This window comes from Monodon monoceros, unplaced genomic scaffold (genome assembly GCF_005190385.1).
Source record: "Monodon monoceros isolate NGI ecotype Baffin Bay Population unplaced genomic scaffold, NGI_Narwhal_1 Super_Scaffold_2, whole genome shotgun sequence".
Taxonomy (NCBI): domain Eukaryota; kingdom Metazoa; phylum Chordata; class Mammalia; order Artiodactyla; family Monodontidae; genus Monodon; species Monodon monoceros.
Genome location: NW_021703776.1, coordinates 63,169,522 through 63,184,547, shown reverse-complemented (window position 1 = coordinate 63,184,547; position 15,026 = coordinate 63,169,522). Strand labels below are relative to the sequence as shown.

Below are 15,026 nucleotides of genomic sequence, written 5' to 3'. Positions count from 1 at the left end.
CCCAAATAGATCATAGGCCTAAATGTAAAATGCAAAACTATAAAACTTCTAGAAGATAACAGGAGAAAATCTAGATAACGTTGGCTTTTTAGATACAACGTCAAAAGCAGATCTATTAAAGAGAAAGTTAATATGATGGACTACATTAAAATTTTTAAAAGTCTGTTCTATGAAAGACACTATTAGGAGAACGAAAGGATTGGCTACAACTGGGAGAGTATATTTGCAAAACACGTATCTGATAATGGGTTTGTATTCAAATATACAAAGACCTGTTAAAACTCATCAATCAGAAAACAATCTAAGTTTTTCATAGGCAAAAGATCTATGTGAATAGACAACATACCAAAAAATATGTAAAGGCGGCAAATAAACATGAAAAGATGCTCAACATCACATGGCATTTGGGAAATGCAAATTAAAACAACAATGAGATACCATTACACACCTGTTAGAATGGCTAAAATCCAAAACACCGACAATGCCAAATGCTGACAAAGACAAAGAGCAATAGAAATTCTCATTTATTGCTGGTGAGAATGCAAAATGGTATAGCCACTCTGTATGACAATCTGGAAAAGGCAAAACTATGGAGATAGTAAAAAGATCAGTGGTTTCCAGGGATTTGGGAAGAGGGAGGGAGGGATGAATAGGTGAAACACATAAGCTTTTTAGGGCGATGAAACAATTCTGTATATTATAACGGTGAATACATGACATGATGTATTTGTCAAAGCCCAAAGAACTGTACAGCTCGAAGAGTGAACCATAATGCAAAGTATAGTTACATTAGTTAATAATAATGTATCATTATTAGTTCATCAATTGTAACAAATGTACCACACTAATAAAAAGTGTTAATAACAGGAGAAACTGTGAGCAGCAGTGGAGGGGAAGGGATATATGGGAATTCTTTACTTTCTGCTCAGTTTTTCTGTAATCCTAAAACTATTCTAAGAAATAAAGTCTATTAATTTAAAAAAGCCAATGAGATACCACTTCACACCCACTATAATGGCTATAATCAAAATGATGGACAATAACAAGTGTTGGCAAGGATGTGAAGAAATCGGACCCCTTGTACATTGGTGGTGAGAATATAAAATAATGTGGCTGCTTCGGAAAACAATCTGGCCATTTATAAAATTGTTAAACATAAAGTTACCATATGACTCAGGAATTCCACTCCTAGGTATACACCTAGGAGAAATGAAAACATATGTCCACGTAAAAACTTGTACATGAATATTCATAGCAGCATTATTCATAATGGCCATAAAAATGAAAACAACCCAAATGTCCAGCAACTGGTAAACAGATAAAATTTGGTATGTCTGCAGTGGTTGAGAGTCTGCCTGCCGATGCAGGGGACACGGGTTCGTGCCCAGGTCCGGGAAGATCCCACGTGCCGCAGAGCGGCTAGGCCCGTGAGCCATGGCCGCTGAGCCTGCGCGTCCAGAGCCTGTGCTCCGCAACGGGAGAGGCCACAACAGTGAGAGGCCCGCGTACCGCAAAAAAAAAAAGAACTAAAGTACTGATAAATGCTACAACATGGATGAACCTTCAAAACACTATGCTAAGTGAATGACGCCAGACACAAGGACTACATGCTGTATGATTCCATTTATACGAAATGTCCAACAGAGGCATATTCAGAGAGACAGAAAGCAGATTGCTAGGGGCTGCAAGGAAGGAGGAATGGGAATGACTGCTAATGAGTATGGGGTTTCTTTTTGGGGTAGTGAAAATGTGGACTTAGTGGTGATAGTTCCACAACATTGTGAATATACTAAACTCACTGAATCCTACACTTTAAAAGAACATATTTTATGGTATGTGAATCATATCTCACTAAAGCTGTTACTTTAAAACACAGAAAAAGCTATCCAGAAAATATTTTATTTCCATTTTGTAGGGCCCAACTTGTCAACTTTGAGGACTTCCAGGGGAGTTAAACCTTGTGTACTTGTGAGTTAAGAGTGAGCAGTCTAGAATCTTCTGCCTGCCTCAAAATTCTTTTTTATCTGTGAAAAGAAGATAATACTGCCTATTAGATAGCATTGTATGGTTTTAGGCTCTCAATTTAAATTGGCTTATTTTTAGCTCAGTTTTTTTTTTTTTCCCCCTAGGAGGAATTGTAGCTGGTTCTTTGGACTCCCCGAAAAGAAAAAGGTGATATAAATAATTCCTTCTCCATCTTGAGCCTTGCTATGATAATAATTGCTACCTTTTGTAAAACATTTACTATATATCTATGTACTTTATATACATTATCTTAGTTAATCTTTGCAACAACTCTATGAGGTGGGAGCTATTATTATTCCCATTTGAGGTATGAGAAAATTGCGGTTTAGAGAAATTAAATGCTCAGAGATCTACAGTAAGTGAGATAGCCAGGATTCAAATCCTGTCTGTACTCGTAACTAAGACACTGTGCTAACCCCTATAACAAAAATTTCTAGATTTTAAGAAAAAAATTTAAGGTCTACATTGCCTTTACGGAATCCGGGTATGCAACCTTAAATAAGAAACATAAAAGCAAAACTCAATTTTTCTCCTAAAGAATTTTACATTGTCACTGGTGTGTCTCAAGAAGAGTTTCAGATTGTAGCAAAAACAAGAAGGAAATTTTAAACTTCCACATTTACCTTTTAAGGATGGGTCAATATTTATGTGAAAGCAGGACTCTGCTGCCCAAAGCAAGAGCCTGGTGGTCTTCATATAAACACTTATTACTTATTTAGGGACATTTCCCCTTCCCTTTATACTCCAGTTGCCATTCTGGCTCCTAAAGGACAGACGTAATTAGAGAATAGGAACAATGAAGCCCACTATACTTAAGAGAATGGAAAGCAAGTGGAATCAGGGAGGAACCAGAACAGAGATCAGGGATCAGGTGGAGGCCGGGTTGGGCTGCCTGAATAGGTAGAGAGAGACAGGCTTAATTCATCTGAGTTGGCAGTGAGAGGTGTAGCAACTAAAGGACAGGATGGGGGATAAACTGTGGGGTAGATTGCAGAGAGTAAGACCATAAAGGTGGAATCAGAACACATAGCTGGAGATAGATGAGGAAAGAAGAGAAGCACTGTTAAGAAGGGAGTTTGGTACAGGGCACTGATGACTCAATAGGTATATTTTTCCAGCTACCTAAACATATGTTCAAATACTAACTATAATCAAATAAGTTTAAAAGACTTTAATAAGGCCATGTAGTCCGAAGTCTTTATTTCATAGTTGAAGAAATCAGAGCTAGAGAAGTAAACTGCACAAAACATATTGGCTCATACCTTACTGTGATATTACTTGACCACTATGTCATGATCAAAGTTAAATCTTAAGTCAATCTAAAATATTATGTGATATAAAACATAGCATCCAGGTGCCTTATGTTTCATTTCTGTTTTTGCTATATTTTGTATTTAACCTGCCCATACATATACTACAGTTCATTCTCTAATATAGTCTTAAGACTTTTGCTTATTTATGTTGAATGTAGTAATTCTTGTATTAGTTACTTTGGTGGTAAATTTTTTAAAATCTCAGTATGTTGGAGTTTGTTCATGGAACTATCACCACTGGGTTCATGGAAAAATTGACTTTTGGGGTCTGGTGTAAATATTCATGCATGTGCTTGTGTATATATTGGTTAAGTTATTTAAAAATGATTACTAAGTACGCTTCTGCTCAAATCAGTGTGCATATCTTATGCAATTAGGCAGTCTCTCCATGTGGGAGGGGAAGGAATTCTCCCAATTAATTAATGGATTACCTTCCTTCCCCAGAATGACACATGCCTATATAAAGCTGTTCAAGGTCAAGGGGATCTCATTTCATCTGATATACATCTGGGAGCTAAACAGTATGGGTGGCTGAGAGAGCTACAGTTTTAAAAGGAGAATAGGACCCTCATGGACACAGAAAGTGGACTAGAACTCCTAGAAATTCCAACTTATTACAGATATCTTTTCTCCCATGGATGAAAAGGCAGTTTTATGCAAACTGTCATATACAGATGCATTTACATTCAAACTGTATGCTTCACTGCAACTCGGTGACTTTCCATTTTCTTCTATGAAAAAGCACCTGCATCCAACTAGAATTTAAACAGGCTGTATAAAGTAATTCAATAGCAGCAAATGCACTATTTAAAAATGAATCAATCTGAGCTATGTAATGGTTTTAGACTGAAGCAGCTGTTTTATAAAATATACATATGCAATGACATTTCTTTTAGTGGAAGCAACTTGCTGAAGAATTTGAAAGAATCTTTTAACATATAAAACAGACCAATTAGAAAATAAATAGCTACCAAGAAGCCTATATCTATGGTTATTCTATTTTTGAGACAAGAATAGAGATACATGAATAAACAGAAATTTTTTCATCTTTGTGAATTTATAGGAATTCTTGCAAAAGTATTAAAAAAATGAATCCCATTCAGTTCATCTTTTTAAAACTTCTTAATTGAAATGAATAAAATTACTAAATCAAAATGCTCAGAAAAAATCTTGGATATGTGATTCACTTATAGTTAGCATAATCATGAGATTCTAAGAATTTTGCTACCATTTTGGGGACTAACTGATGATGACAGACTAGAGATAAACACTTAGATGCCAATTCCAATTCTCTGTACCATGAAAGAGAAAAAAACTACTTTAACGTATAAGAAACTGTGAAACAGCACAAATAAAACCCCATCTTGTATGCAGATTATCAGTTAAAGTGAAATTACTACTTTAAATTATCAACTTAGAAGTGGAAAATTTAACATTTTCAAAATGATATTCACTGAATTACCTCTATCTTTCCTGATTCATATAATCAAGCTAGCTATAGATGTAACTCAGCTATCCACTTATATTTATGTCTATGTATTTGCGCAAAGTTAAAACACTTAAATTTGATTAAAAACTTTCTGAATCAATGAAAGCAAAGTCATTATTATTTGGAAAACCAACCATTGACCATAATGAATATCTTAATTATTTTGATACGTGAAATATGCAATGTAATTATTTTTATGCTGGATTATATTGGGAATTTCCCTACACTTCATATTTAGTTAACTGATATATTACAAGAACAGCGATATTTTTCTTTTTAAAAATGAACTTAAAAACTTCCATAAATTTTTAAAATTCTGATTTATAAGTCGTTATTGCCATCTGCTGGTTATACAGTTTCATTGCATTTTGGGGTAAAAATTAGCAATTGTTTTACTAAAAGAGAAAACAGACACAAGTTTTAGAAATAGATGACAGGAAAATCTCTATGTAAGAGAAACAATTTACTAAATCACAAGGTATCTTCATCTCAAAGAGGAAAAAATAATTCGCGAATACATTGCATTATATCAAATTATAATGCACTATTTTAATTGTCAGTTCATCGTAGAATAAGTATCAGGCATACTGATTTAAGTCACTGTCATTAATAAGCATAAAGCTAAAATATGACTTAAATAACTGTTCAAAATAACTAGCTCAAAATAAGTGAACACTGTTAAAGAAGTTAAAAAAGATGAAAACTTGTCAGATTCTATTCAAGCAAAAAAACTGAGCGCCATGTTTTCCCTCACATACACAATCTATCCCTCTCCTTACTGAGAGAACGCAAAATTATTTAGGCAACTGTCTCTCAGTATTCTGAGTTAACTAGTGAACCTTCAACTCATATTACTGTTTAATAATAGAATTAACATATAACTTAATGACAAAAATCCAGGTGAGCAAAACATTAATTGGAAATAATACTCATCAGTATACTCTGAATATGGTCACTCTAGAGCAAGATATAGTAATAATTTTATTTTATTTTATTTTTTGGCCACGCTGTGTGGCCTGTGGGAGCTTAGTTCCCCCACCAAGGATTGAACCTGCGCCCCCTGCAGTGGGAGCACAGAGTCTAAACCACTGGACTGCCAGGGAAGTCCCCAAGATATAGTAATAATTTTAAAGTTAAGCATATACTCTTTTAGATGCTTTACTATGTTTCAGGTACTTCAGCATTTTTCAGATCAGGAGATAAATTAGAGCAGTTAAGTTACTGGCTAAAGGTAATCTTGGTAAACTTGCATATATGAGTCCTCTATGTAAAAGATTTAGAATGGAGCATGGAACACAGTTAATTCTATGTGTTTACTATATATCTGAATCATATGTATCCTACTTATTTTACCTTTAACACTATATCATGAGTATTTTCCTATGTTGTTAAATATTCATTCAAAACGACTTTAGTCAATTTAGTAATGCTTCACTGTTATCAGTGTTCTGTAATTCGTTGTCTGACATGGAGATTACTTCTAATTTTCAATTATATAAAAAATAGTACAATGAACATTATTATAAAAATTATTTTTTAAATGCCAAAAATGACCAGATTTGTACTTTCAAGGGCTAGACCAAGAGAAAGAATATGCTTTATTCTGTTAGGACATGGAGTGATCCAAAAGACAACTGGAAACTCCAAGAAACAAATTCACAAAAGGGAAACATAAGAAATAGGCAAAATAGACTGAAAAGAAGGAGACCGAAATCAGATAGTTCAAAGTTTTACAAGAAAATGTCACTAAAAATGACATCTGGCCAACATTCCAGTAGCAGCCACTCCTTCCTTCCCACAAAAATACCCACTCCTCATGAAAAACAAAGACATAAAACTTATAAAATCACTTAAATGAATAACCTATCAACAAGGACCCTCAGATTACCTTTTAAAATATTCAACAAGATATAACTTAAAATAAACACATCTATTAAAATCAGGGAGAGTTGAAGGATAAACCGATTAATTGGGAAAACACTGATTTTTTGAAAAGGCACAGATGGCCATATCAATTTCAGGTAAAAGTAGGATGTATAATTCAGCTGACTTGAAACGTCTATTGGAAAATATAAATTTCCCAAATTGATACCAGAAGTAGTAGACAATGTAAATACATCATTAATAATGAAGGAAACTTAAAGACTAAAGAAAAATAAAAAGGCTCCAGAACCAGATGTTCTAATACATTCAAAAGATGCAAATCCACCCAATTCATTTTATAAGTTTAACATAATTCTACAATTCCCTTTTTATTAAAGGGAAACAAAATCACTGCACTCCAAAAACAACATTAAAATACTCATATGAAAAAATAAGGTTTTTTTTGAATCTGCATATTTACTCAATAATATATTTTTATCAACCACCCATAAGTACCTTGTATTTTAAACTCAGGATTGGATGATTTATTAGCTGTTAAAAGTTGGGTAAATCATTACATCCTTGACCCGCGGTTTCCTAATTCGTACAAAGTTATCGTGTGAATTAAATGCGAAAACTTTTTTTTTTGGCCCCGCCGCTGCCGCGGGGGCCCCTGGCCTTAGCAGCGAAACCGCAGAGTCCTAACCACTGGACTGCCAGGAAATTCCCTAGATGCGAAAACATTTTAAGCACCAAATATAGTGCCAGGGATGTAGAAACACTCCTTGAAGAAAATCTTACAAACAAACAAATTAATATTAGCACTTATTGAATTTAATAAGTGACAAGATAAATAATATTGTCAACAACTGCTTTAGACCTTCAGAGTAGGGAAATTAATGTGGGGCTGGGGCTCGGAGGGTGATAGAATTGAGATGGGCAGGCAGAAATGGATGAAAAAGCTACAGGAGGGCTTTTCGGTATAAGTAAACGGATAGTTATGGAGTCACACTACGGACCTCACTTGTAATGACTGGAAAGGAAGATTTGTGTCCTCGGACATGGGAAACTAAAGTTGAAAGGGCAGACTGGGGCAGCTTGCTGAAGGTACCGATGAAAAAGCTAAGGAGTTCACGTTTTATTTGCGGGCTAATGGGAGCCACAAGCATTTCTGAAGGGTGTGGCATGCGGAAAATTAACCTGGCCACAGTGAGCCTAGATTAGATGGGGGAGAAGGAGCTTAGGGAGTTCGATCCATGATCAAACAGATGGGACGTGAAGCGGCCACAGGACATGAAAAATACCAATGGCCCCTGTCCATCTTTGCCAGCCGCCCTGGCATCACGTGTGGCTGTGCAGTGACTATGGGGCTCCCCTCTCACATGTTCCTGCGTGGTCCCTGGTTCAGAAGGGGGAGACTACTGAGCGCAACTGCGCGCTCAACTGCTGACGAATTCTGAGCAACCTTGTTGGGGTCAAAATTTCACTTCAGAATGGATTAATAAGCGCTGTCCTCAAAGGGGACATCACCGAATTCCTGTCAACCAGAGGCTCTGGGGTTAGACTCACCGGGCTGACGCCTGCTCTGCCACCTGCTGCCTGCGGCCTCGGGCCACTGCCTCGGCGTAGGAGACGGACTGAGTGCCCATGCTAAGTGTTCCAAGGCGGCGAGGAGAGACGCTCCTAATAAGTGCCAGGCGCATCACAGGCGCCCACTTCCTTCCCTCGCTCTCCTTCTACGGTTATTTCTTTCAGTTGAGATCTCCTTTCCCTTCAATAACCTCGAGACAGACAATCTTTTGGTAAAAATAACAAAGCTAAGCCTAAAGTCGAAGAAAGTTCCTTAGACTTGTCCACCAGCAGCGTAGTGCAGCGGTGAGCTGGGCGGCGCACGTGAGAGGATAAGCGTGAGGAGACGCGCGTGGGGCTCTGCGCGGAGTCCGCTTACTTGGGGCTGTACACGTGGAGGCGCACGTGGGAGTATGCGCGCCGAGCTGCGCGCAGGGTCTGCGCACGTGGGGCTGCACGCGTGGGCGGCGCACCGGCCGCGCGGGGCAGGTTGGGCCTGACACCGCCCCCCTTCCAGGTTTCGCGGTCGCCTTGACTACCCGTGGCCCGCAACGGCGGCGGGGACTAGTCGTTGAGGCTGCGAGCCGAGCCAGACACCTGCGGACCTCGCCCGACTCGGCCGGGCCCGCGCCGGAGAGAGTAGCAGCTCCATCCGAACAGGGACTATGAGAAAATGGTCGGGCAAACGAGGAACAAGCTCAAAGAAGCGGCCTCAGAGCCGTCGCACTCTCTCCGCTCCACGCAGTCTAAGCAGCGGCGGCGCCGGGCCACCGGAGCCGCGGAGCCGGAGTTGGACGAGGAGCCGAAGGGGAAGGTGAAAAAGACGGAGCTGCCTTTGCCCGCATGCGGGGGGAACCTGCCAGGGGGCGCCCGGAAGTACTCGCCGCGGAGGACCCGAAACCTGAACGCGCAGAATTGCCTGCAAATGGAAGTGGTCGGAAGGACCGTTCTTCTCGGCCGCTTTCAATTCCTCAGATGTTTCATGGAGCAGCTCCGCGACAAAGTGCATCTATTGCAGAGATGTCAGTTCACGGGCAGTATGACCCTCGGCATAGGTGAGCAGAGAAAGCCCTCGGCAGGAGCCCCGACGGCTCGAGGCCCAGCACTCCCGCGCGGTAGGCTCGCATCCGAGGGACCCGCGGGCCCTCTGAGCCTCGGGGTGGGAGTGGTTTTGGTGAATCTTGCAGATCAGTTTAACAAGCAAGCCTAGCAGCAATAATGGCGAGGTCCAATCTCTGGAAAATCGCTGACAAGAATTTCCAGTCCCCTTCTTTTAAAGTTCTTTTTAAGTTCTTTTAAAACATTTTTAAGGGTTTTCAGGAACAGTGATCACTTCATGTGTCACCAACAAAATGTCATCTTAAGGCAGCCATTTATCACAAGTTGTGAAAATGATAGGGTAGCTTTTGGGGGGGAGAGGTCAGACATTGTATTTTTCTGCACCTTGAATAAAGTAAAATAAACTGTTGGTTATTTTAATGAGTTGAGAATCTTTAATAGTGGAAATAGAGTCACATTAAGCAATATATTTACCCATGTTTTCCATTTATTTTCATCTTGCTGAGGAGCTTTGATGCTTAAATTTTCTTCTTATTTAAGCACTTGAAAGATGTTTATTTGTATTCCTCATTTTCTGTAGCTTAAGACATAACTTAAATATTGCTGTTTCATTAAAATCAGTTTTGAGCCTAGTCTTTGGTCAGACTGGCTGCTGATGTGTATTGAAACATAGATAAATGTCTCCTAATGTAAGGTACTGTGATTTCTATCATAAGTTGACTGCTGATGTTAATTAAAGTAGAATGAATGTCCACGTTTGGGGTGTGTTGAAAATACTTGAGAAATAATAGATGGGGGTTCATATTTAGATTTTGTCAGATGTCTAATTATGGAAACAAATACATTCCACATCCAGAATCAACATGGTCTTGAATACAGAGGTGTTTTGCACAAACACAAGCCCTGGTGCACCCATGACTGGCACATTGAAGGCACTCAATCAATGCTGGGTGAAATGATGAGTGAGTATATTAAGTGCTATGAGAGTTCCAAAGAGTGAACATACTAGAGAATGGGAAGTGGGAAATGAGATCAGATAAGACTTTTAGGAAAAGGTGGGATTTGAATTGTGACCAAAAGGCTAATATTTGGATGCCTGAAGCACAGAACAAGTTTAGAGGCCTATAGAACAGCATAGGGCTTCCCTGGTGGCGCAGTGGTTGAGAGTCTGCTTGCCGATGCAAGGGACACGGGTTCGTGCCCCAGTCCAGGAAGATCGAACATGCCGTGGAGCGGCTAGGCCCATGAGCCATGGCCGCTGAGCCTGTGCGTCCGGAGCCTGTGCTCCTCAACGGCAGAGGCCACAACAGTGAGAGGCCCGCGTACCGCAAAAAAAAAAAAAAAAAAAAAATGAACAGCATAATCAGTCATGGAAGTAAGAAAATATGAAAGCAGAGTAAGGGTACAAAAAGAAGAGAAAGTAGGAAGTTCAAAAGGTTGGTTGGGACCAGCCATGGAGAGGCTAATTCAAGCCTAGGTTTAAGGCATTTGGACTTCATTCTGTAGGAAGGCACCGATTGATTCTTTTCTTTAGGAAGATAATTTTTTAATGAGGTGAAATGCACATAACATAAAATTAACCATCTTTGAAGTGAACAATTTTGTGACATTTAGTACATTCACGATGTTGGCATTGAATGATTTTTAAATAGAGTAAAATGATCAGAAGTGTGCTTCAGAGAGAATAATTTGACAGCATTGTGTAAAATGGACTGGATATGGACTGAGAAAAGCAGAAAAAATAATGCTGGAATCCAGGCAATAGTGGTCTTAATGAGGGTAGCAACAGTAGGAATGGAGAAGAGAGGACAGAGGTGAAAGTTGATAGTAACAAATTGAGAGGAACTGGGTAGGTAGTGAGGTAGAAGAGGAAAAGAATGTGAGGAGAGGGAGAGAGAACATTTGTTCAGGCATGAGGAGTGTAGATTTGGGAATTATCCGTGTGGAAGTGAGTTGAAACGTTAAGATTGAGTGAGATTTCCAAGAGAGGAAAGAGGGCAAAGTAAAACTATTTGGGAAAACCCGTTATACTTAGTTTTAAGAGGTGAGAGAAGGAAAACCAGATAGATAAGCATATAAAAACAAAATGGTCAGAAAGAGTTGATATGATGGAAGATAACAGAGGAAGAAATCTAAGAATCTGGTCAAATGCTACAGAGAGATTGAAAAGCAGAAGTGAAAGAGGCCATTGATGTTGATAACTAACTGATCATTGGTCATTTAAAAGAGTTATAGGAACTTAGAAGAAAGAAGTTGGCTAAGAATCTTGTTAGATAATGGCAGGGGGGTGGAGGAGAGAATACTTCATAGTTGGAAGGCCTACTAGATCAAGAGAAGTGTTTTAAGGCCTAGGAAAATTAAAGGCTGAAGGGAAGAACCAAGGGGAGAGGGTGGGATTAACGTTCCAAGAGAGGGAATACTTGATAGTGCAGTCTTGGAGTAATTGGGAAGGATGAAATTAAAGGCACAAATTTGAGATGCTAACTGTTGAAAAGAAGAGATGCTTCCTCTTCTGAGATGGTAGAGAATAGAGAAGCAAAGATTACTATGTAGAGAAATGCTGAAGTGGATATAAGAGACTTTGGGAGTGCTCGCATTAAATGATCTTTGTTTCAGTACAGTATAAGGTTGGGTCACTATCAGAGGTGAGATTGACAGAGACAGGATACGGGGGCCCAGGAGACAGGCTTTTTATCACAACTTTGAAAGGAACTGTGATAAGCACTTCTTTAGTTTTACAATATTGGCGTCATTCATTACACCTTACCATTTTATCAGATGTGGAATGTGGAGTAAGGGGAGGGAGAGGCACACGAATATTTTGAGGGTTTTTGGAAAGCTAGATGGACTTAGTAGGATATTTGATCTTTTCCTTAAATGTCATTTTTAAGAGTAACTGTCTGGAGAATAAGAAAGAGGATACAAGTATAGTTGAATAAGGCATTCTCTGTGCATCTTAAGAGTTAATGAAACCTTATCAGAGGGGCATTTGTTTTGAGTTGAGAGGGGAGGTATAGGTTTAATTTTAAAGTGATTCAGAGTATATTATGTATGTATTAAATAGAAAGTTAACATATGTAGCAAGTATTTTTCTATAATTTTTCTATAAAGACCCAGGTGGTAAATATTTTAAGCTTCACAGGCCACATACGGTCTCTGTTAACTATTCTTCTTCCTTATTTTTATAAACCTTAAAAAATTTAACAAATATTTTTAGCTTGCAGACAATACAAAAACAGACCATGGGCCATAGGTTGCTGATCGTGGCATAAAAATAGTAAATCTGAGAAATACTGAAGAGTGGTAGGAATGAGCTCAGGATGGTAAGACTATGGAAAAAGAGCTGGAGAAGCATGATTGGGAACTTCCAACAGTGCAATGTTTGTTTTAAAAATTATTAAATAGTTGTTTTAAAGGTATATTATAATGAAGCAGCTTTTAATGACTTTTTTCTTTTCTTCTTTTTCCAGCTGCCTTTGTGGCAATTTTGCACTGGTAAGATTAGTTTCAGTTTGAAATCAATGAAAACATTTGAATTAAAAATTGCCATTGCTGTTTGCATATAATAAAACAATAACTGCTTGTTACGTGTATAGAACATCTGTATGTGCACCAGTTTACATATATATATATATATATATATAAAACCTTTTTTAAAACCTCATGTGAAGCAACTTTTATAAATGGATGCATTAGGGGAATAGTAACTTATGAATTAAAATATTTTTGCTTTATCAAAGGATTCACCACTATATTTCTTAAATATCTAGCTTTTGTAGTATACTTTTCATGTTTATTTCATGTAGAAAACTTCCTCATTTTATAGTAATTGAGTGTTGTTAGTGACATAAACTTAGAGATAAAGTTTCAGTGACACCTGTCAATTGGAAATCAGGTAGAAATGAAGATAAACACTCTGTGATGGTAATACAGAATTAAATGAACCTTTCAGTATGCATACACCTGCACATAATTTTACACAAATGATATGTTTGTAAAAACTCTATGTAAAATAATATTTTTCCTCTGACATATCTTCATTTCTACCTGAGCTCAAGGATTTCTACTATTGGGAAGAATGGGATCTTCCCCACATCCTGTTGGGACAGTGCTCTTCTGATCATTATTCTGCAGGGAGATTTCGATGTTAGAACTAAGGCTGTAATGGTAAGAAACATTTCCTACAGCTGTTGGTACCGTGGCATGTGTCCTATGTGTAAACGAAGGTGAGTGAAAGACAGGGTTGCTATATGGAATTCTGATTTATTTTTTACTTCATTGGAAAGCATCTACTATGTAAATTAAGGATAGCATAATTGCTGACAATAATTTATTTGTCACATATGCACCTGTTTTCAGTACCTACAGCTGTTTTTTTAAGTTGCATTAATAAAATATCTCAAAGTACAGTCCTGTGTTTTTTGGCACTTTATGTAGTATTATACTTATTTAAAAATTGCTTTAACCTAAAATAATTTTATTTAAAATTATATTCCAAAGCTTTTCAACATTTAGAGGCATTTCCCAAACCTGGTACATTGGAAACACTTGTGAAACCTAACAAACAGACAAAAACATGCTTCTGTTCTGATTTAGAGGCCTGGAGTAGGAGGAAGGGTGATTAGATCTGCAGGAGTTTTAGATACACAATTAAGATTAGGACCCAGGGAGTTAAGGAACTTCAGCTGTGTGCTAATGCTAGCTTATGAATGCCTAAAAATATACAAATTAGCAAGTTACAAAATTATCTCAATATTTATTATAAAAATTTATTCTTTATCTTTTTATGGCTTTCATACTTTGTTTATAATAGTTATTTTAGTGCTGTTTTTGAAACATGTTATTTTTCTTCTAGGATACATTTAATAACACTTTTTGAAAATGATCGTCATTTTTCTCACCTCTCATCCTTGGAACGGGAGATGACTTTTCGCACTGAAATGGTTAGGTTCTTTCTTCTAATGAATTCATTTGTAGTTTAAGAATAGTGAGACTATAACGTGGAAACTTATTAGGAACTGAAATGAATTTTTGGTGAATTGCACTGTTTCTCAAGCTATGGCCTATAGGTTTATTTTATTTTTGCTGTTTTTAAAAAAAATTTTATTGGAATATAGTTGATTTACAATGTTGTGTTAGTTTCAGGTGTACAGCAAACTGATTCAGTTATATGTATACATATATTCATTCTTTTTGAGATTCTTTACCCATGTAGATTATTACAGAATATGAGTAGAGTTCTCTGTGCTATACAGTAGGTCCTTGTTGGTTATCTATTTTATATATAGTAATGTGTGTATGTTAATCCCAGGTTCGTAGTTTCTCTCTCCCCACCCCACTTTTCCCCTTAGGTAACCATAGGTTTGTTTTTGAAATCTGGCCTGTAGGTTTATTATTTAAATAATAAAGTGTTTTAGTCCTCACACCATAAACAAAAATAAACTCAAAATGGATTAAAGACCTAAATGTAAGACCTGAAACCATAAAACTCCTAGAAGAGAACATAGGCAGAACACTCTTTGACATAAATTGTAGCAATATTTTTTTTGGATCTGTCTCCTAAGGCAAAAGAAATAAAAGTAAAAATAAACAAATAGAGTCTAGTTAAACCTAAAAGCTTTTGCAAAGCAAAGGAAACCATCCACAAAACTTAAAGACAGCCTACTGAATGGGAGAAAATATTTTCAAATGCTATGACTGATAAGGGG

General features: G+C 37.6%; 1 protein-coding gene across 1 annotated transcript in view; it reads left to right on the top strand.

Annotated features, from left to right (window-relative positions):
• Positions 1–8,932: 8,932 nt before the first annotated feature.
• DPY19L2 (dpy-19 like 2) overlaps positions 8,933–15,026 on the top strand; it is a gene marked incomplete at its 3' end in the record, with an annotated part of 87,144 nt that continues 81,050 nt past the window's right edge. The window contains exons 1-3 of the mRNA XM_029233907.1: positions 8,933–9,314; positions 12,789–12,813; positions 14,174–14,261. Coding sequence (XP_029089740.1) covers positions 8,933–9,314; positions 12,789–12,813; positions 14,174–14,261 — 495 coding nt within the window. The remainder of the gene's footprint in view (positions 9,315–12,788; positions 12,814–14,173; positions 14,262–15,026) is intronic.